Source organism: Schistosoma haematobium, chromosome ZW (assembly GCF_000699445.3).
Source record: "Schistosoma haematobium chromosome ZW, whole genome shotgun sequence".
In the NCBI taxonomy this organism is placed as follows: Eukaryota; Metazoa; Platyhelminthes; class Trematoda; order Strigeidida; family Schistosomatidae; genus Schistosoma; species Schistosoma haematobium.
In genome coordinates, this window is record NC_067195.1 from 67,674,519 (window position 1) to 67,698,197 (window position 23,679).

At 37.7% G+C, this 23,679-nt stretch overlaps 2 protein-coding genes across 3 annotated transcripts; one reads left to right on the forward strand and one right to left on the reverse strand.

The window, feature by feature from the left end:
- Nucleotides 1–4,280: 4,280 nt before the first annotated feature.
- RRM2 (Ribonucleoside-diphosphate reductase subunit M2) lies at nt 4,281–8,778 on the forward strand (the record flags this gene model as incomplete). The annotated part of the gene is made up of 4 exons (XM_012944831.3): nt 4,281–4,406; nt 4,447–4,476; nt 4,510–5,370; nt 5,405–8,778. The coding sequence occupies 4 exons, from the start codon at nt 4,281–4,283 to the stop codon at nt 5,564–5,566; spliced, it is 1,179 nt and encodes a 392-aa protein (XP_012800285.2). The 3' UTR covers nt 5,567–8,778.
- Nucleotides 8,779–9,084: 306 nt separating this feature from the next.
- On the reverse strand, nt 9,085–23,140 carry CHMP1A_1 (Charged multivesicular body protein 1A). Of its 2 annotated transcripts, XM_035732397.2 has the most exons (6): nt 22,864–23,140; nt 22,742–22,819; nt 22,539–22,685; nt 22,306–22,509; nt 16,339–16,460; nt 9,085–10,456 (listed from the first exon to the last, which is right to left on the reverse strand). In XM_035732397.2, the coding sequence occupies exons 1-6, from the start codon at nt 22,912–22,914 to the stop codon at nt 10,435–10,437; spliced, it is 624 nt and encodes a 207-aa protein (XP_035587413.2). In that variant the 5' UTR covers nt 22,915–23,140; the 3' UTR covers nt 9,085–10,434. The 2 variants fall into 2 exon arrangements, with proteins under 2 accessions (XP_035587413.2, XP_051072249.1); XM_051212109.1 differs by having other exon boundaries at nt 9,978–10,456; nt 22,306–22,685.
- Nucleotides 23,141–23,679: the final 539 nt, after the last annotated feature.

A 23,679-nucleotide genomic window follows, 5' to 3' on the forward strand; every position in this document is an offset into this window, starting at 1 on the left:
GATTGATCATCAAAATCTTTTGATAAATCAAGGTATATGACACCAACCTTCACCTTGAGATCGAGGAAGGTTTTCCGTCTGTCCACTTCGGTCAAGAGGTTGGCTATATAAGAGCGACTCTTTCTGAAACCATGTTACCCAGGTGAAAACAAATGTATGGATAATAAGCAGTCACGTTTAACACCATATACTCAAAACCATATACTCAGTTAGTTTGATATTTTATAAGGTACATTGATCATAATATTATGGGGAATAACACTTCTCACATATGAATGTAAATAATATTAGCAAGAATTGTATTGTCAACATGACTGTTGGCGCGCTTTGTGGATGTTACTACTTGGCACTAAGAGTGTCAGCAAGGTGTACCGGTAGTCTTGAGGGAGTTGGTGCTCCCTGACGGACTCGATCCCGTGTCACCCAGCTTCACAGTCAGTGACGTTACCACTGAGCTATTCGGGTCGCGAAAGACCTCCTGTAGGACTGGGATGTAATCACGATTGATTGATCACCGGATGATTGCTGGGAATAAATCCACATACATTTGAGAGCTTCTAGAAACCACAACCTTATATCCTTCTAGAACAGCTGAGGCATTAGTGATGGCGGAGTTCAAAGTCACCCGTTTCATACGTATTTTTCGTTGGTATTTCTCAAGGAGGCTGAAAAAGAGGTTAAGGCAAAGAAAGAACGAGAAGCAGAGCGGACAATGTTTAGGAAGGGATAGTTAAAGTATGACTACTCAGTCAAATTCTCTTTTATTAAGGTATTTATTAAGCAAGAGCATTCCAACAGGTTAAAGAAAATAAATGCAGATTAGGTATGAGTGGATAAACAGCTGACAAATGGGGGTGGTTCAGGAAGAAGCTGAGAGTATGGCGTTATGTGTAGTTATAGAATATAGTACCGAAAATAGTATTCTAATATACAAATGGCCGTTTCCCTCTTTTGTTGAAGCTATTTCAGCCCATTTTTGCAGATTTTATCGCGTCTTGAGCAGGCTTCGTTCTGTCGGTGCATGTTCAACATTTTTATTCCTTTTATAACTTGTAGCCTGTGTGCCTTGTTAATGTATAAGGTAATGATACCGCCAAATATAGAGGAGTGAATTACCGATCGGATCAATGACGTATAAAACACGTACGAGCAGTCTAGAGTCCTTATTGATCCTGCTTTCCGCATAGCCCAGCCAGTTAATTCCAAAACACAAATCCCAGCCTCTGCGATATGAATCACTTATTTCAAACATACGGGGTTTATATACCAATCAAGCAGACCACATCGTATCAGTAGAGTAGAAAACAACATTTGTATAAGATTTAGGCAAATGTGGCTGCGAATAAGTGAGATAGTAATTGATGGACAGGGCATAATTCAAGAATGGTAAATCGTGCAATAATAGTCCATAGGTTGAAATAAAGCTCATAATAAGAAGGACATGAATATGAATAGTTCAGTTATTAAACAATTATACGACAAAAATGTACGCATAGTATTGGTCCATAAATAAATCCCAAGTTGCCATTCATCATGCTTATCGGGACATAACAACTCCTACATAGTATACGCCATCTTACCAACGTTTGCGAGCGTAGCTAAAACGGTACTCATTACACAAAACCATGGTCACATATTTGAGAGGAATAAGTTGTAAATCTAATTCTTAAACAAATCCTCCGTGTTATGGCTTTTAAGTAGCGTGCTGGTTTGATACACATTTGTAGCCACGGTGTAACGACAGTAATTTGAGCATATGACTTGAACAAGCTGTAAGATCCATTTTGAATGCTTTGTGTGTTTGTGAAAATCCCTCCATGTATATACTTGCACCTTGTTCCTATTGAACCTCTTAGTTGTACATTGTTAACTTTTACTACATTTGAATTGTTAATATTTGTATTTTATTGTAGTTTTCGTTTTTACTACACCTTCACTAATTTCACGTGTTTCTTCCCGAACTGCACTTATGTTGTTTTACTTTATGCAAAGTCTGGGCGGCAGCCATTTTGGTTTGTTCTTGCTTTTGATTGCTTGACCTGTGTTGACTGGAATTGTGCATTTTGGTTGTGAATTGAAGCACTCTATCAGAATTGAAAACACTCTGTGTTATAGAGCGACCAATTATTACCTTTTGAACGAATCTGTACGTGATCTATCCAGACAGGATAGAATAACATTTATTTGTGGTGATTGGTAATTTTCTTGCATCCTTTATCAACTTTCTTATTTATTGTAGTTTAGATTTGATCAATTGAACAATTATTGGTTGGATAGCTGAGTGGCCATATTTGTTTAGGTAATAATGTACACTTAAATTTATGATAAATTATAGAACCGCTATCTTACCCAATTACTTTGTTTTGGTTTCAATCGGGCGAGGGCGCGTATTTGACTCATCCAGACAGATGTAGTTTGGATCTTACACAAACAGCTAACGAATCAAAGTTTATTTCATTAGATCAAACTAAAGTCTTCAGTACATGAACGAAGTTTTTGTATGAGTCAGAAAATTATATATTCAAACACATACTCCACGATCTATTCAAACAATTCTAATGAAGAAAAAAACAAATTACTTTAAAAGCACAAAATATCTCGTATGTATAGAGGCTCTATATCTGACACAAGCGAGATCATGTGCTGTTTGTTATTGAAATAAATATGCTGCCAATCTTCGAACATTTTTATCGACTTACACCGCATTGAAGCGAATAAAATGAAATAAGTCAAATATGGGGATTAATTTTGAATACATACAGTTCATACACTCATTGATCTGAGCAGACGATCAGAGAAACTCAGCAAAAGAAGTAAAGCGAAGCGGAACGAAGCGATGCGCAGTGGAGAAGGCAAGTGAGCTGACTCGATTTAACCAAATGTGACTCAGTATTTACGGTCAGACCACCAATAAATTGCAGACACATGATAAATACGGCAAGCAATAACAAGCATACAATCACATAAAAATAGTCGTGGTTAATTAGCCAATAAGTGACAAAATCAAAACGTCGCTTAAGAAGAATAAATAAATTGTCTTGTCCTGAAGCTAGAGTAGTATATGCCACCTTGAAGCCCCATATAGAAAATGCCGATAATAACAAAAACTGGTTACACAATAAGTCTACGTTAACCATTCCCATAGAAGAAAAGGTTTTTTTACCACAGAACATGATGAAGAGCAAGAGGAATGGTTCACAAACAAGTATTCGGTACCTAAGAATCAACAAGAATAATTCAAGATGAGATAAAATATCTCTCTTTAAGGACCCGAGTAACCATTTCCAGCAGGTAGTCAGAGATCAACACCCATCAACTGAACCACGCCGTAACCTCGCGTTTGGTCAAACACGATTTCCTATCAATAACCTGACAACATACGACAGTAAAGTTATGTAATAAAGGCAAATTTTCAACCAGAGTCAAATACTAAAAGTAAAAATAAGGAAAACTTAAGAACAGAAGACGTTGGCAGATCATAAGTGTAGATCATCAGTGTCGGATGATTGGGGGCCAACTCGAGTTAGACGGGACTGGTATGACCAACTGCTAACCTTGCGGCCGGCACCTAACGTGGGCTGCCCCCTCGTCATGTCAAGGAAGCTTTGAAGACCGTACAACACGAAGGACCTTACTACTGAAATATATTAGTTAAAGTAGGCACTAGTGAAAACGTGACAACCACCGCATGGGCCAGTCCATGACGAACGATTAACTAATGTGTGTTGGTTGTCCTTGAATTTGATGACGATGTGTTCGATATTCAGTGACGCAACTGCCGGATGATTTGGCTAGGGCTCAGTGAAATTGCACTGACCTCACATGTGGTTACATGAGATATGAGCCTAGTTAAAACACAAGACAGGAAAAAGGGACAAGCAATTAACCATAACATTCCATAAAAGAATTTTATGGGGTTTTCGGCGTATTGTTCCTGTTGTACAAATTGTCAACATATTTTCTATTTCCTTCTGGACTACAAGTGCTATGTCCAAGACCGAATACTGGTACGGAGACAGAATGCTCGGGTGCATATTTTCTTTTTTAATTATCCTAAAAACGCAGTATTTAAGTGTGTGTCGGTATTCAAGTCAGACAGAACTCTATGTTCATAGTCGAATACAATGCATTTGGAATTTGAATCAGTTGAAGAATAATGTGCAAAGGAATCATTGATCTATAAAAACACCGTAATATCGCAAAGCAATTTTTTTCCATCAGTTGTAGAATGGCCATTCTGAAAACAATAATGAAATTGATCGCTAATCAATGATTAATATATGTTGGTCATTCCTTGTTTAGATCGACTACATCCAGCTATAGCAAAATATAGTAGCGTCGAGTTCCGTTTGGATTTGGTTATGACCTCTGATTCAAATAAAGAAAATGAGCTGTCTAAGTATATTGTGAGTTTTTCCTCCATTTTATAAGATCATCTGGTTGCAGAAAGAATATACACCGGGCATTATCGAGAAAGTAATTCGGTTTTCTTAATTATAGTACTTATAGGAAGTCAGCTATGGCAAGCAGTTCTCCGTCACAAAAAGCGAAATCGAACTAGAACCCTTACTGAAACCAAACCCACACCGTTTCGTCCTTTTCCCCATAGAATATCACGATGTCTGGCATTTTTATAAGAAGGCTGTAGCTTCTTTTTGGACTGTGGAAGAGGTGGATTTGTCCAAAGATCTCATACATTGGGAGTCGCTCAAGGTTGGGGAACGTCATTTCATATCCTACGTGTTAGCTTTCTTTGCGGCGAGTGACGGAATTGTACTCGAGAACCTCCTAGAACGCTTCAGCCAGGAAGTCCAGATCCCAGAGGTTCGTTGCTTTTATGGAATGCAGATAGCTATCGAGAATATTCACTCTGAAATGTACTCTTTATTAATTGATACATACATCAAAGACTCCAAAGAAAGGGACTTTCTCTTCAACGCCATAAGCAACTTAACTTGTGTTGCAAAAAAGGCTCAGTGGGCATTAGATTGGATTGGAGATTCCAAATCTACTTTTGCAGAACGTTTAATTGCTTTTGCAGCAGTGGAAGGTGTTTTTTTTTCTGGTAGCTTCGCAGCTATATTCTGGCTTAAGAAACGAGGTCTTATGCCTGGACTGTCTTTTAGCAATGAATTAATCAGTAGAGACGAAGGACTACATTGTGATTTCGCTTGTCTATTATTTAAACATATTATCAAAAAGCCTTCGGAAGAACGTGTCGAGTCAATAATAAGAGAGGCGGTTCTAATAGAACAAGAGTTTTTATCAGAAGCTCTACCAGTCAGCTTAATTGGAATGAATTGCAAACTGATGTGTCAGTACATTGAATTTATCGCAGACAGGCTACTAGTTGAACTTGGTTATGAAAAGGTTTGTAAATTTTCTTTTAATCGTTTTCGTTTAGATGTATCATTCTGACAATCCTTTTGACTTTATGGAAAATATATCGATCGAAGGAAAGACAAACTTTTTTGAGAAGCGAGTTGGTGAATATCAACGTGCTGGTGTCATGTCTCGAGCGAGGGGCGAATCAACCCATAACTTTTCTGTTGATGAAGATTTTTAGTGTGACGAACTATATTTTTATATGAATAGATATGCATTTATACCTTGACAATTATAGATCTTGACCAGTCTTATCCGTACTTGGTTCTCAGGGTTTCATATCTGGGGCTGTAATCGCTCTGTTAAAGCGACTCCAGTACTCAATTTGTTATGACGTATTTTTGACTCATTAGTTTTCTCGCTCTGTGGTTACTAAATATACTTTTCGAGTGGTTAGTCACATTTCCTGTGCTTTGTGTTCCGAAGTACGAGGCTCAGTCTACGCAAAATTCTGGTGGTCGTTCGTCACCCTATCACCTAAGTCGCAAAACCAGATCAGCAACTGACATAAGGTTAATTGTGGTGTACTGGCATTCAAACTGTGAGATGTTAGTACGAGTGGTAATATTAAGTAAGTAGAGTTAAGATTCTGGTTCCTGAGCACTGATCAAGTAAAGGATATGGGAATCTTCTATGCACAATTATTTAAACATATGGCTGGCGTTTCACGTTAAGTTATCACCTCCAAATAGTGCGAGGGATTGTCGAATACCAGTGAATAGGACGTCGCTCCAAGTCTGGTACACTTATCAGAAAGCAGTACTTGGTTCTAGTAACTGAAGGTTAATTGTACATGGTGGAAAACAAGAGCTACGGCAGGGTGATATTGCGTACAAATATTTGATCATAGGCCCCTTCAAAACAGTCAACGTTGTTCGGTGGTGTGCGGCTTGGTTAGATGATTTTACTAGAGATTACTCCGTAAGGTAGTATAACAATTCTTCGCGATGCTGGAATTAGATTATTATTTGAGCATGAAAGACTAGTTGCTTAGTATCTAGCGTCATTTCAAGGGACTAAGAAGTCTACTGAGAGGTACTGCGTGAATCGAGCTGCCAAAAACCAGTCAAGCCTCCTGATCCGTGCTGAAAGTCCTCGAGATACCGGACCAGGACTGATGAGACTCCCAAAATAAGAGCAGCGGTCGATGCGTCCAACTACTTCAGTCCCTACCAATAATTTGGGCGATGGCGCAGGGCAATCCTGAAGTGACATTTTGGATATTGAAGGAGGGGACCGCATCCCAAACATGTTTGCATTTTTATTTAAGGTAGTCAGAAGGCTGCATACTGTTAATGTCTTTAGACAGGACTATATTATATGCGTATCTTAAGTCAGCAAGAGGATCTCATGGCAGAAGATCAATTCCTAGAAATTTGGGTGATGTAGGTTATCTCTAAAAGTATGTTGATGTCAAACTTAAACAGAAATGGGAAGGACGGATAACCCTGACGTACACCACCTAAGGGAACGAGCCCTAGTTATAGTTCGCCATAAATCCTGACTCGACGAATAGTGTTTGCGTAGAGAACCTGTACAAGGTCAAGTTGCTTCTTTGGTAACCCTCCCAACAACAGGCAGTGCCACAGAACCTCATGGTCAACAGAGCCGAACGCCGCCTAGGAGTCGAGGAATACAATCTGATTCTTACGTCGCTGTTCCAGAAACTGCCGAAGGGTGAATATTTCGTTCATACATTCACGTCCAGGTTGGAAACCAGCCTGGTTCTTTCTAGCTTACTTTTAACGAGCTCTAGGTAGACGTCGAAGTATTGTTGTTAATATTTTAGACACTTAATTAAACTGATTGTCGTAAGATTCTTATCTTTTCTTATGGACTAAGTCACGTCCCAGTTTTTGCTCGTTCCCTTTATTGAAGTACGGCATATCGTCTATTTGCAATTCACGAACCCAAATTAACAATAGAACCAAACTCCACTTAGATACCAAAGTTTATTCGCGATTTACAGATAGTCGACCCAAATGTCTGGCTCTATCATAACCCAAATGAATGGGCGATGAAATGCTAGCTTCAATAGCCATTTTGGCCTTTCCTTTACAGTAGTATAATAAATACGACAACAATTGGCCCTTATCGGACAGTTTACTCTCGATAATGCTAGTAAACTGACCAATAAAACGGTGGTACTGACTCGGTTGTCCATCAAAATATATCATACCGATCTTAGGTAAAACCATATTATCAACCATTGTATGTAATGTGTCCTTCGATTCCTCAACCCAATCGCTTTTTGAGATGTTACATACCTCCCTTGAGTGATTATTACACCCAGTATCACAATCCAAATAATTTTCCACTTTAGCATTTATCCCACATATATCTACGGGTAGTTGTTCATCGTCCTCGATGGCCTTACATTCTAATTCAGCGATATTAACCTGTTCTTGGAGATCTAACATCTTAAGTTGCCGTTCTAATTCAAGTCTCTTTTCTAAATTCCTTTTCCCCAGTAATGCTTTACCTAACTTTAATCTAGAAGTACTAAGCTGACTAGAGGACATACTATTAATACTAACATCGTCACATTTATCATCATTAACGTCATACATACCACAAACAGCTCTGGAAATTTTACCGTCCAATTCGTCATTTTCCCTCGGTCTTTTGCTTCGAGTTTCCATAGTACGCCTTTGTTCTGTAGAACCAGAATTTGGACCCGAATTATTGTCCAGACTAATCCAAAGTATGAACACAGAACCAAGTTGTTACCAGATCTTAGCTAATCTAACTGCTAAAACTGGACTACCATCCTTTAAAAAATAATTCACCAGGCTCTGCTGCTCTTTCTCGCTACAGACCATTAATAGCTTTCTCAGCCTTACTAAGAGATGGAGGACTTACATCAGTTTGCTTGTAGATAGTGTGTGGCCGAAGACCAGTTGAACTATTCCCTAAATTATTGTCCTCTTCGGTTCAAACTTCTGGATTGAAAGTGAATAATAATCATCTGTTTACGAGATAGTTTTAATAACAGTTGTATCATAAACACCCGCTTCTTTGGTAAGTTTAAACAGTTACCTATTGTAGCCGCCCTTTTCATCTATTCCGCTTTTGCTACCCACTTCTGCTCGCGATAACTACATAGGCCTGTTTTACCAGCCAACGCTTAAGCTCCCTCATTGTGTTTGGAGCAAGACGGAATGATTTTCCGAGCATCTATCAATTTCGTAGACACCGCTGATTTTCACTAACCAGACAAATATGTCCTCAAACTAGAGCGTGACCCGAGTCAAAGTATGTGCTCCAAAATGAGCGAGTTTTTTGTCGAGCTCCTCCAACGATGGTTAGTAGCGATGTGATTTATTCGAGTCCATCAATGAGTCGATTGTGGAAGCCGTCAGACGAAGTTTCGCCTTATGTTCAAAATCGGTGTTTTCTAGAAATAGATGGTTATCTGAGCAAAGCTGCGACAGACGATCGCCGTTATTAGAACTGATTATAATAAAGCCATTTGTGTGGTTTTAGTCCTCATTGAAGCGGCGGGTAACTATTGATAAAAGAAAACTGGAAGTAAATATTTCGTTCGTTTCCGTGGTTAGGATGTATTATTTGGATACCAGGTCACTCAGCATCTGAGTAATAAACGACTACTATGCTTTTTTTATTAGCTTGTCTTGCTTACTTTTGTCGTATTTCATTTGTATCGTTGAATGAAGCAGTTTAAATTCATAAACTTTTGTGCTTAGCTTTCCACTAGTATACACTTTCTTACCTATTAGTCGTCATAGTTGAAAGCGTTGGCTATTATTCCTATGAGTATAGAGATCTTTCACTTCTATACTCAATCCATCCACCAGTCAATCAGTAACGTAGGACTGGGCACATATGTACTTTAGTTCGAGTTGCAACACCACATCAATACACAGCGATGAAATTATCAAGATAAAAGTAGTAATATCGCTGATAGTAGAAAAGATTGGAAATAGACTAAATGATTAAAAAATGAACTCGTGGAATAGGAAATTATGAGACAATTTTCAAACTCAAGATGTGTATTGCGAAAAAGGAACGCACATGTGCCATTGAAATTGATTTTGAGCAATATCAACTACTGGTTACGATAACCGCGCAGTCACCAACCAAGAAGACTCAGAGCCACAATCAGTAGCTCTCTAAATTGGTGCTTCGTTATCGTTGACAGCCTCCTATCTCAGTGATGATCCGTGCTTTCAGAAGAGGCTGCTTAGAGGGTTGGGTCAAGTGGGAAGTACAATAATACTCAATATGCAAGCAAAATTATAATTACACTACTTTGCACCTTTTAATCACAATTTACACAGCGTTGAAACTGATAAATTTCGAAAAGAAGCTTCCCAAGATATAAGTTTTCCATGTATTTATTATTTTCAGAACAACCTAGACTCATGTCAGTAAACACAATATGTATGACATGACTTTAGAATACCTAAAAACTAAAAATGACACCGAGATACACTTCAAGTTTGAAATTGTCTTCACTTACGTAAATAACTAAGTTTACAGAGACATGTAATTGTAACAAGTAGGATTTTACGCCGTTACTCATTTTAAATATGTTTCACTTACGCCATAAAACACAGTAAAAAGTGAAATTTAAGCGAACTGGTTGTTTAATAGGTCAACGATAATTAACCACAGTCGGGCTAGTTTGTACATAACGCTACTAGAAAAACAAAACACTGCACTGGAAGTAAAATTAAATGAGTGTAACAATTAATAAATGATACTAGTAAATGTATTAGACATATACTACATTTTATTCACAAAATCATTTCAGTGATAAGCGAGCAATACAAAATATATAATTTCTTCAAGGATCTGCAAGAAATCTGAAGGTGCATCATATTATAAACGTTTTGCGAAGTGAAACAAAATAGGTCCATTTGGGTTTGTACAACTAATTTCAAAGAGAAAATATCCTTCAAAGTAAAGTTTAGAAAGAGCAAAAATACAAAGATGAGCTTGTGAGTAACCTGTTAACGATGAAAAATAATCAGAATAAATTATTATTGACCAGATGGAGCAACAAAACATTGAAGTTGACAGGTTTTATTGACGGAGTGCAGCAAGCCTGAAATAAAAATAAATAAAGATTTATGAAGAGGCGGTGGCCATGTTATAGTCTGAATACACAATCCAATAAAGGTAACTATTAGCTCTCAAAAACAAAACTCAAGACAACACATCTGAAAAGATTACCCACATTCGATTAATGGCCTCTAAAAAGATTGAGAAGCACACAAATTACAGTACCTGAAAGTTAATAATAAATCCAAGATGAATGGAATAACAAGATTACTTAAATATCAGTCAACTCCAGCTAACTGAATATGAAGAGTCGAGTATAATGTGAGGTGAAAATATAAAGTATTAAATACAATGGAAATTTAGGATTAATGTCCGAAGTTAGGCTATGGAGATAAAGTGCTACGTCATTAAGTTACACCATACCAAATTTCATCAGAAAAATCATAAAAATGTGTCTGAATAAGATAAAACTACCAACATTATTTAGCTTTACATAACTGTTGGGTACGCAACCCACAAAATTTTACTGCCATACAATAAACGTTTGGTTAGATCTTTTTGTTTTCAATAAAGTTAAATACATGGATTTTGTCCACAGCATACATACATATGTATATATACCATCAAAATGAAGAAAATACTGAATGTTATTGACTTTACATATAAATGAAGAGCTGAACAAACGTTAAATCTAATCAAACATATAATAAATTAACTATTTTGAATTTACAGAGAAAGGTACTGATTCCGTGTAGCAAATAAAGTGCAAAGAAGTAATGGTTATAATTACTGGAACTAGCGAAATATAATGAGCGAGAAAGGATTTTAGTGTAACAACCTTTAAAACTAAGGATGACACGTTTGTGTTGTGATGTAAATATGGTAACAATGCATCTTATAGAAATTACAGACCACTTATATGAAGTAAAAAGCCATAAATATGAATCAGTAAGTAACAGTGAACTATGTTGTCTTAATTAACAAAAAAAAAGATTCAGTTTCTTCCATTTACTACTCTAAATTCAGGAAATTTGCACATTATTTTTTGAAGAAGCAACTCTCAGGAGACCGAGAAATGTTAGAAAATCACTGTTCTACTTTAATGAAAGTTTATAAACACATAATTATTTAAAAATGATTTTATGAAAATGTATTTGTGGGGTGTATTGGAGCATTTGATTACATGAAACATTCATTAGCATTAGACATTTGTAGTTCAAAATGTTGATAGTTATATTGACCCGTTTCACGAATTGATGTTTAAACTGTAAAACCCATGATAACAGTAGCCAAACATCGCAACACCGATAACAACAATCGGGAGTTCAAACACATTTTGTTCCATATAACCTAACAGTATCACTAACCAAAAGTGTAGCAGCTGACAGCTAGAGTACAATTTACATAATTTACGAGATGTCCCATCTCATTTTGTGCCAAATAAATGGCATCAGTCATCCGATTAACTTAATTCAAAGACAACGACAGTCAAATGAATGTGCAATGGATAGATGATAAGCACTTATTTATTATCAGTGAGGAGTTCCAGAGATTGCTCAATTAGATTGAGATAATGAACCGATCAGTGGTAGACCACCATTAAAAACCTGAAAGCAATAAACGACTGTTTCGTCCGTGCATGGAATTCCTCAGCAGTGCACGTCTACGACTTCCCAGGACCTCCGGGCTCGCGTGCGAACACAGCCTCTAGACCACCGAGTCGGCATCCGACAAAGTTATTTCCTACCTTCAATCAATTCACGATATTGCGCGACCGTTTTCCATTGCTTTTTGTTCGTAACTACCTCACATTCGACACGGTTTAGCTTCACTGGTCAGTTAGACATTAACACCGAAGGTCCTGGGTTTGAGTCTTGCGTGTGGTGTAGTCGATATGTACTTCTGAGGAGTCCTATGCCAGGACGAAATGGAATTTCAATGCTCTCCGGTTTTCAACAGTGCTCTAACATTGCTCGATTCATTATCTCAATGATATGTAATTATTTGTAGCTAAAAAAAACGTTTAAAATTTAAATGCAAACAAAATAAAGCATTATAAACGTAAAATATTCATGTTCATTAGCATTGTATTGAAGAGGTAGGAAAAACAAAAATGTAACCACATGCTGATGTTGATTCACAAAATTTAAAGAAATAACCGAGTTAGTAATGATCTTTGTTATCTTATGATGTGATTCATGTGAACTATTTTACCATGTAATAAAAAAACATATTATACGTTTTTGATCACAGTCGTTTAGTAAAATTAAAAAGAATGGGATATAACAATGATACATAAAACTACATATCTAAGTACGATTATGGATGGAAAGGGAAAAGTATCAAACAAAACCAATGATCACGAAGTTTTATTTCTTTTTTTTCATAAAAAAGAAAGCAAAGTAAATATTATAAACACAGTGATTGTTATTATTATTATTATTGAAATGTTTTTGATTGGTTTTCTTACCTAATCAAGTTATGCCTTGATGATAAGAATATTGATGAAATTATGAGCTGACTATATTATATATATAGTAGGAATGAATTTTCACATTTAATTATAAAAAAGAAGCACAGCTTAGGACAAAAATGTGCCGCTTTTACCAATAATATGGATAACTTAGAACGTACTATTTACTATTAAGAGTCTAAACGACATGTAGATTAAACTCAATGACATTAATCTTTTATTTAAAGAGAGAGGCGAAAACAAGAGATATCCACATAATTCATGAGATTCGTTGATTTGTTTAATCTACATCAATAACGCGTAACTTAATATCTTATTCAACGGACATAAAAACAACCAAAAGCTTGTCAAACATTATCGGATAATCTATGTTCATACTACAGAATGACAGATGACGCAAAGTAAACGACTACAAGTCAATGCATCGATTTAAGTTATTACAATTAACACCAGTAAATAAAAGTGGGGATTCAACCGAATGATAGAAAATTAGTTTCCTTCTATGAAACCTAGTTTTTCAATTATTATCTTCAAGTATCTTGAAGATCCTAGTTTTGGTAGCGGTCACTTAACCTTAAAAACTAGAGACAATGTGGATCAACACCACATCTTCGTTTGACTAAAACAACGCTTCTTCTAACTTACGTTTACTACGACCAATGTCGTACAACAAGTAGGCAACGCATCTGTGTAAGTAACAAACATGTTCCAATCACTAGGTTTGTGCAAGTTTACAACACTGTCCAACTACAAATCCAATTTTGTATTCATATGTAACCAATGACTCAAAATTACCAATGATCACATACATGCATCCCTGTCACGCCTCACAAATTCAAAGGTCATATCCTTCAAATTTAACATTGAACATAAAAATGTAAAGGACGTAAGATGTAGTACAACTTAAAGTAATCCAATGAAAAAGAATCAATAAAAATGACACTAAATTAATGAATATGATTACATTGATAATGATAGGGAAAGGAGGTGAAATGGTAAAAGGAATGAAATTAAGAGAAGAAGAGTACATGACTTCAAAGAAGACAATAAAATAATGTGTCTGTGCAACTTAGACCCACTTAAAAAGATATTCCCTATAATTCCCAACGATATTTTGATAACCCCTTCTCTTAAAGCCCTGATACGGCCGATGGTGGGAAGTCCATTTTTCCCTTGAAAATAATTTCATATGACCACCCGTTTATAGCCACTGCCTTTTATACTCACTGTCTTGTGGCAGGGGTGTAGTTTACAGAAGAGAAGATGAAGAGTGTCTGATGCTTAACCCGGATTGGTGGATACGAACAGTCTACCTAGGAGAGATGTTAAGCCCGAATTCCTAACCGATGGTTTATATACGCTCCAGGATCCTGAGGGATTAAATGGTACATGAGTCCAATCTTGGCCACCGACTACCATGGGATGGCATCTGCTAGCGCTGCTTCACTGCCGTGTGGATTATAACTTCCATATCAATGGATCAGGGAATGTGTCCCTAATAATACTATCTGGTTCGGTCTAGGCTTTAGAAAAGTAACCCACCCCTTTCACAAATATGACGGAGAATAATTGCTAGTTATGTCCATAACTAACCAATCAAATCGTTGTTTAGGCGCCCGCCATGTCAATTTGGTCTGATGTATCTGTAGACTATCCCTGTTGCATGTGACCTGCCAATTGAAGGACATTATTATCCTATTATATAAGTGTGATTCAATTTTTATTCATTTCGATAAGACACGCAATACTGGTCGGTATGTTTGTGCATTCCACTTAATGACTATAATTCCTTTAATTGTACTAATCTAATTGTTTTTACGTTTAGAAACAGATAAAGTTTAAAGCCAAGTTGTCCCTGTTCTGACTAGCTTTCAAATAGCCTCTGGGGTCGCCTGTATCGCGTTTACAGTTCTAGTAGTATATCTGTAGGACAAATTAAATCCTACAATAATTACGAAGAAACTGATCTACATACTTTGATTCATTACTAATTCAAAAGATAATTACTAAACATTTAACTCAAATGTTTTTGTTTTACTTTGATCCATTTTTCTATTTCATTTTGTTTACTTTAATTTGCCAAATCACACAAGAGCTCATCAATGGTGAAAATCTTTTTCTGAATAAACGAACCCAATTTAATGACTGACTGAAAGTTTGAGCGCTACCATCGATTATGAATTCGGAATCAGCTTGAATGAAACCATGTGTGCCACTAGAAATGGACTCGTTCAACGCTCCCACATTAGTGCATATACGAAAACAGATAATTCTGGCTATGTGATTTGAAAGTTTGAACATCGACGTTTTCCGTATATCCGAGACCTGTATTCAAAACTCTAGAGAAATTCTACACGTTCACCAGTTTTACGTGCGTCCATCTGAGGACTCTATGACATTCCCATGAGGTACCGCTGTCAGTTGGTCTTGCACTAAGCATTAGAGCAAAAGCAATACTAATCAGATGGATCCTCACTAACATTCTTTTATGTGCTGTTAGATTAAAAAAGCCACACACAAAACTGTCTTTTCGTCATCTTCGCCTACCGTCCGGCAGATTAAAACACGGGTCCAATCAAGGATCAGTTCAATCACCGGTTAAATTATTTCAAGACAGAGTGTTCAAAATAAATTATAGTGCTAGCAAGAGATTTAAATGAGCAGGTCAGACGTCTGGGGAGACAGGAGAGTCATCTGGGTGGCGAATGGGGACTTTTCGTTGGCAGGTTAGATAACGCTGACCGACAGAAAAATGGGAGTTTATTTAATGCTAACATATTTTACTGTATCATACCTTGGTATAAAGTCTAATCACAGTGACTCAAGAAAAATAAATCAATGACATAAACTATTAGCGATTCGAGTAAGAATGAATATTATACAATGTTACTCTTAAGTACAGATTAAAATTAAGAGGTGAATTGCTATAAGTTTTTGTAGTCAACATGTAATCAAAAGAATATAAAAAAACATTCTTTATTAGCAAGAACTTATGTACTACTTTATTAATTTGAACACATAAATATTGGTACATTGGGACACCAAATACATATGTGCCACAAAAGTCACTTGGTTTGTGTGGGCTGTGATACTGCCCAGGTGCCCAGACTAAAGTAAATGGTTTTCTTAGTGGGTCACACCCGGAGCCTTCGACCTAAAGGCAGAATGCACCCACCTAATAAACATTAAATGAGATTTTCCAGAAAAAATTTGATACAGCTTAATTTTATCAACAACGACTAATGTGACGAGTAATTATAAGAAATTCTGCAAATTATTTAAACCTGGGAGATAAGGTCACTCCAAAATATTTCTATAAATACTTAGTGGTGACCCAATACACAAAAAGTTATAAGACCACATTTGAAAACATATAGTTATGTACATTACGCGAATGCTGGATGGGTTCACACACGCTAGTGTGAGAGAAACTACACAAGTATACAACTAACCTTCTTGTAAGAGCGTCATCTTCAGCATCCCTAGATGACTCTGAATTAACGGAAAGTGTACCACCAACAACAGGAGCATCTGCAATAGCGTGTGAAACTTCAAGACTGTTTTCTTCTGCCACCTACGTAAAATTCAAGGAACAATCATAGAACTAATGAAGTCCGAAAGTTCAGAAAACAATGTATTTTTGAAGAAAACTTATCAAGCAAATTAGTGGGAGAGTCAACTTTTTGTTCACACTGGCTGAAAAACAAATCCATACAATGGAACAGTGTGAAATTGTGGACAATACAAAATGGCAGTTTTTAGATAAAAGAAAGGGGAACGATAATCAGTATTGCAAATAAACTACTACGGCAAATGGTTTAAGCGGTAGAAGTACCAAGTGAGACTGCTTATTCCAAGGTAGAACCCTACATTTTTGATGGAAAATAACAGAACTGGGTTAATTAAGGTTTCAGGCGGTATTTAAATTAAATTGTCGTTTCGATACCGACTAAAGATTTACGGTAAGCCAAAAGTCACTAATATCATGATATATATTTTTTATAAACCCCTTTTTATAAACTAGCTTTTTTATTGACTGATCCTAGAACTTGTGAAAACAGGACTCAAAATGGAAAACAACTGAAAGTGGTACGTAAATGCGAGGTGAATGTAGAGATCAGAGACCTGAGCCAGAACGTCAGAACTACGCCTAATTAGCTAGTAAACCAGTACGTCTTCCAACTTGTTTAATAGATATGAACCACCAACCTTAGGTATCTAAGCAATTAACTAGACATGGTTGATTGTTTCTCCTCTAATCCTAGTTAAATAGAACTTCTTATAATTCATTTAAAGTTCTAAGCCGAGTGCCAGTTTTCTGTTCAATCAATTGGTTCGTAGTGAATGGATGTTCGTAGATTTGCTCCCCTCCCCACAACTAGCCGATTGACGATAGCTCACAAATCTATTTTTTCGACTGTTTCACTAACTGACAATACATTAAATTCCTTAATTGATGAAAAAATGTATGTTTACTTCTACATATTGATTAAGAGTTAGAAAACTGACAACTTCATCATAAACTCGAAAGTAGTTTCAGGAGATAGAGGTGCTTTCTTGAACTCAAATTGTTAACATTGGTTGCAAATGGAGCAGAATCTATAACAATATGACAAAATCTAGGATACAAAGATAATTGACAATAAACAGAAAGAATTTGAGCACAACTGAATGCATGTGGATATTTAAAATATCCAAGCCTCTCACACTGGGAAAATATTACTTCTTGGAGGACCTGAAAACGAAATCGGATTAGTGTTGATGGCCAACATCTATATGGTTTTATGACAATGGGATGATTTCCAGAAAGACTTACGGAAGTCAATCATGAATAGTTTCCAAGAATACTTGCTTTTAACATTGCAATTTACAATTATACACCTGCATACTAATTAGATAAATAATCATTATAGTAGTTTTTAGGACTGAATGAATACTAAACTCTTTATGACCAGACAGACGTCATCAACATAGAGCTTGGTACAGATGTACGTTGGTAAAAGTCTCTGCTCCACATTAGTAGATAAAATGAATATAACATAAATAATTAGTTATTTGTGTAATGTGGCAGCAAAATGTAAAAGAAGAAAATGTCTGAATACATCTCCACTGTGAACGATTCTGGATCATGTTACTCTAAGTCATCAACTATTGATAACCATCACGTGCCAATCAAGACACAAAGTGGTTAGGCACACGTAAACCATGTCCACACTCCTTAGTTCAATTAAGAGTTACGACCTCAACAAGTGATTTGTCACCTTTGCCTGGTACCTTATGATTGTAACCCCGACATAACTCATTCCGTTGTTCCATGCCACTTCAGCAATGTCCCGAATGCGCCTGATGGAATGGCGTATGAGCCAATCATTGGTCCCCGGCTACCATGAGACGTTGCTCCACTGCCTTGTGGACCAAACCTTTAGGTCGAAGGCTCCGGGTGTGACCCACTAAGAAAACCACCTGCTTCAGTCTGGGAACTCGGGCAGTGTCACAGCCCACACAAAAATCAAGTTACTTGTGTGGCACATATATATTTGGTGCCCCTTTGTACCAATATCTGTTCAAATATATAAATGTCCTTGGAAGGTTTCAACATTTATAAAGGTTGTCTATCCGAGACCCGTATTAATAACTCTAGTGGCGTACTACAAATTCTCTCTCCATCTGTCGCTTCGAAAAGCTTGTTTCACGTGCGTTTATCCGGGGACCCTGTAGCATGTTCGTTTGATTTTTCAGGTGTTAGTGTCATATTAAGCATCAGAGCTGAGACAGTAATGGCCGATTGGATCCACATTGACAGTCGGTTATATACTGTTAGATTCGACAGCTCAATCAAAGTGCAAAGACATCGGTACGAGAAACGACGTCTCTTCATCATCTCCGCTTATGCTTCGACAGAGCGAAGCTCGGATGCGATCAAGGATGAGTTTATTAGACATTGTAGTACTAGCAGGAGACTTGAATGCTCGGATCGGGCGTCTACGCATAGATGGTCGTTTAGGTGACCTATGGGAACTTGTTGATCGCACGTCAGATAACAGTGACCGTCTACTACAACTGTGCACAAATTACATGGCTTCTGGCTACCGGGCGTCTTTCCTCTGAATCTTAAACCTGGATTCAGGTTGACCACATCGATATCAGCTAAAGATGGCGTGGTTGTGTACAAGATTGCCTCTCCTTTTATAGTACCTATCTGGACTTTGATCATTCCCTTGGTTGTACTAATCTTACCTTGCGTTCTAGTGGCCAACAGATTGATGTTGGTAAATTGGTTGCAACTAAATATCAAACTGAGCTCAGTTCAAGACTAGCTGCCGTCCCACCGAAAAGTATAGATGAGCATTGGTCGCAATTGCGTGATGGAATGAAAATGGTGGGTAAATCCGTTGGCAGTTTCGTGAAAAGTTCAGCGCACAAGCACTGTTTTTTCAGGCTTTTTACAACTCCCTGTAGCACGTCGGTTTACTTCAGGTGACCGCATGTCCGACTATAAACGAAGACTATTACGTAGTGAAATTGTACCAAGCTTGCATAAGGACCGAGACGACTTTTGGTCGGAGCATGCCAACGAGTTGGAAGTAGCAGTTGCTTCCGGTAACCACTGGAAGTTCTTTAAACTCATCCGAGTCGCTTGCAGAAAGAAGTCTAGTGTGAGTGAAACAATTTGCGAAGATGACGGGATGCCAACCACTAACATTTACCGACGTCTTAGATGATGGGCAAGGTTTATCGTGAAGCAGTCCAACTGGTCGGCTGCCCCGGCAACTTCGATCAGACTGTCCTGCCCTCCATGGCCTGCGTAAACTGGTCCACCAAACGAGGCGCAAGTCTACAAGAAACTCCAGCTCATGGAGCGCCACAAATAATCAAACCCAGACGACTTACCTTCGAGCCTTATTAAAGATGATGGCAACTCTCTGGTTATGGAACAGACTGAATTATTTGCAAATGTTTGGCAATCAGTGTTCCAACATCGTCGAATGACTTAATAGTTGTATCTATCTTGAAAAAGGGTTCACTTTGTTCTTGTAACAACTGTCAAGGGATAAGTCTACTTCCGATTGCGTTCAAGCTATTGGCTTCCGTCATACTTCGTAGGTTGTTCAAAACCCGAGAAAGATTGACTCGCGAGGAGCAGGCTGAGTTTCGTTCTGGTCGAGGATGTATTGATCATATCTTCACCCTCCGCCTAATGTTAGAACACCGCCATACTTATCAAAGGCCAACAATCGTAGTGTTTCTTGACATCAGGGCTGCCTTCGATTCATTGGACAGGACTGTTCTCTGGGATTGTCTATTGAAGAAGGGTGTGCCTGAGAAGTTTATTAACATCCTAAAAGCCCTATATACAAACACCTCAGGCAGAGTGAGGGCATACAACCACCTCTCTACATTGTTCCATTCGAGCAGTGGGGTTAGACAGAGTTGCCCAATCTCACCATTCCTCTTCAACTTTGCCATCGATGACATTCTGGAAACAGCTCTGATGGACGTAAGTAATGGTGGTGTGGATCTGTTGCCTGGAGAAAGACTCCTCGACCTTGAGTATGCGGATGATATTGTCTTACTGTGCGATAATGTTCAAGCCATGCAATCCGCATTTAATCAGTTGGCAATCAGTGTCCGTAGGTATGGTATGTGCTTTGCACCTTCGAAGTGCAAAGTACTTCTACAAGACTGGCAGGATTCCAATCCTGTACTCACTCTGGATGGTGAGCAGATAGACGTAGTCGAGAAGTTCGTGTATCTGGGTAGCTGCATAAGTGCTGGTGGTGGCGTGAGTGATGAGACCAATGCACATATAGTGAAAGCCAGAGCGGCTTATGTCAATCTGTGCCATCTTTGGTGCCTTCGTGATTTTAGTCAGGCTGTAAAAGTTCGGATCTACAACGCTCTATGCTTGTGAAACCTGGCCTCTCCGAGTTGAGGATGTTAGACGACTCTGTGTTTGATCATCTCCGAATGATTGTTGACATCCAGTGGCAACTCCATGTTAGTAACGCAGAGGTTCGGCATCGTGTGTTCGGGCACAGAGACGATAATCCGATTGGTGTCACCATCTTGAAACACCGACTTCGGTGGCTTGGACATGTTCTCCGAATGTCGTGCCAGAGAGTTCCACGTCGTGCATTATTTTCCGACGCCGGGACTGGTTAGAAAAAGGCAAGAGGTGGTCAGTTTGACATGGTGCCGTGGTATCAAAGAAAGCTGTACAGGACTGGTTCCTTTTGGTCCTTCATGACTTCCTGGTTGGGGTCCTAGAGACGGTGCAACAGTGGTTAGAGACGTTATCATGTATGGCTCAGAATAGAAGCCAATGGCGATTCTGCCGTAACTCTTTTACTTTCTTCATAAAAGTAAACGTAACTTATTCTGGTTGTATTTCTCCTAAGCTGTTTTTCTCATTATCATTTCACTCACCATAATTCCTGTCCGTTGTTCTTTTATTATACGTACTTTACATTTTCTATCTCTTCACAACCTCATTGTTATTGTGTGGCGCATATGTATTTGGTGCCCATTCATACCAATTTTTGTGTTCAAATGAATAAATAAACTGAAGGGACCATTGAAACGAGGGAGAATTACTATCGTCGATGTTGACTAAGATAGTAGTAGGTTGAAAGAAACTTGCTGAAAGCAAAAGCAGAATGCTGGATTGATCCATGAAGTCACTGACCACTGATTTGTCACGCTGAGGGAAGAAGACTACCTGTTTGAAGACAACGTGAATGTCACGACCAGTGTTTGGAAACACCGGACAATATGGCTTAAAATAGGTTGCAATGGTAGATGTTTATTCACATCTTACCATCCTATATGTCCCGAGTTTCATAATTATTTAATAATTTACCCTGCAAATCTACTCTTCCTTAAACCGTTATAAATTTTTATAATCACTGGTGCTGAGATCTTTATTCCCGCAAATCTACCACGCTGGGATGATGTGATGTAGCAACCAGAGTTATTATGCATCTATACCAAGGCTCGACATATTTAACCTTGTGTTAAGTGGTTATTTACTCTGAAATGGCTTACATCAAGTCACGAAACGTCAGAAATATGATTTTCTACCCATTGGGATGTAACTAAAGACATATTATTAACAGAGCTAATATGTTTTCTAGGGTGAATAAGACGGATTTTTCTAAATGTATGAAGGCATTTGAATTATGTACTTTATGAACTAATTTAGAATCTCACAACACGCTAAAATTTTCTCCGTGATGATTAAAACTTTCACTATCTAAAGCAGTAATTTAACCATACCTACTGAGACAAACTGATGCAAGACTAGGATGCGGACCAAGACTGTAATGCGACTGATAAACTACCCGTATTGAAATGCTTCACAATGAAAATACAAGTTGGCAAGTCATAATATACCAATGTAACGATTGGCCTCAACTAACCTGTTTTATCAACGAATTAATCTCATCCTCAGGAGCTGAAAGAGTAAATATATTTTTCATGGAATTTTCCATAGTTAAAGAACGAATATCGAGACCTTCAAACTGAGACTCGAATTTACTCATGACCTTTTCGAGTTTCTCCAAATCCATGGTGCGCATAACTTTTTCAAGTTCATTCGTGACAGAACCAATATTTTTTACCACCTGAAATTACAATGCCGAGAGAAATATACCTGATTCATTGTGAGAGCAGTTTGTACGCGTGACTGGACAGCATCAAAACGAGATGCCATCCGGAGGTAATTAGTGGACTCTTTCTGTTTTCTAATAGCATTTTCAGCATAAATTCTACCACACTCAATATTTCCAGATGTTAAAGCCTATAAAAAAGCAAATGTTTAGACCACATAATTCTAGACAATGAACTATGGTTTACCTTTTTTAGTTTTTGCTTTTGGACTTCAGATTCCCTTGCTGCCTTTTCAGAGAAGCGCATTACTTGCTTTGCTGCGATCTATAAGCAATGGACAATTTTGTTAACAATGATATGTGATATACCCTGAGTTGTATTAGTGAGTCTTGTAACTTATCTGTACGGTTTCCAAACATAATTTGAAGCTTGAATAAGAACAGAGACTTGTTATATAGCTTCCTTTTGACAGAGAGATGTAAATGGTGATGTGAACGTGAATTCCTCAAATGTAGCTTCCTCCGTTTATTTTCCCTCTTCAAACCTTACATTCCTAAAACGCGCTGCTTCACCTTAACAAATTCAGATTACGAATTTCTTCATTTTGAAGACATGAGTGTGGAAATAGCCAATGTGGGTTTAATTTGTAAATACTTACACACTATTATTTGAATTTTGCATAATTTCGTCTAGTCTGTACAGTCATTTTTATTGGCCATAAATTGTTGTTTCAACCGACCGAGTAAAGGCCATCCAGGAACAACCCGCCAAGCTTTCTGCTTTGTTCTAACCTTCCTTTATCATTTGAGACATACTTCGTTCCATGATTAAACCGAGAATCCATAGGCACGTTCGTAATCTGTAATTGATATATATGAATATTCAACCCAGCTGCTTGATTTCAGTCCGTACCAGTTCAGCCTATTTTCAACTGTTGCGAGGGTAACTGATTTCGTAGATTTACCTAGCTCTTTTCTAATATCTTAGACCCGAACAAGTGACTGCAGTTGCTTTAAGGAATATGTCAGATCTATTAGCTAAGATACTCCAGTTTATCCACCATTCTTTTGAATATGTCCGCAGTTTGAGCTGCTGTCACGTTCAAGCGCGCATTTCTGATCATTATCAGTTCGGTGCAGAAGTGTACAACTAGTTGGTTCTAATGTAGTGAATATTTTGTGTGC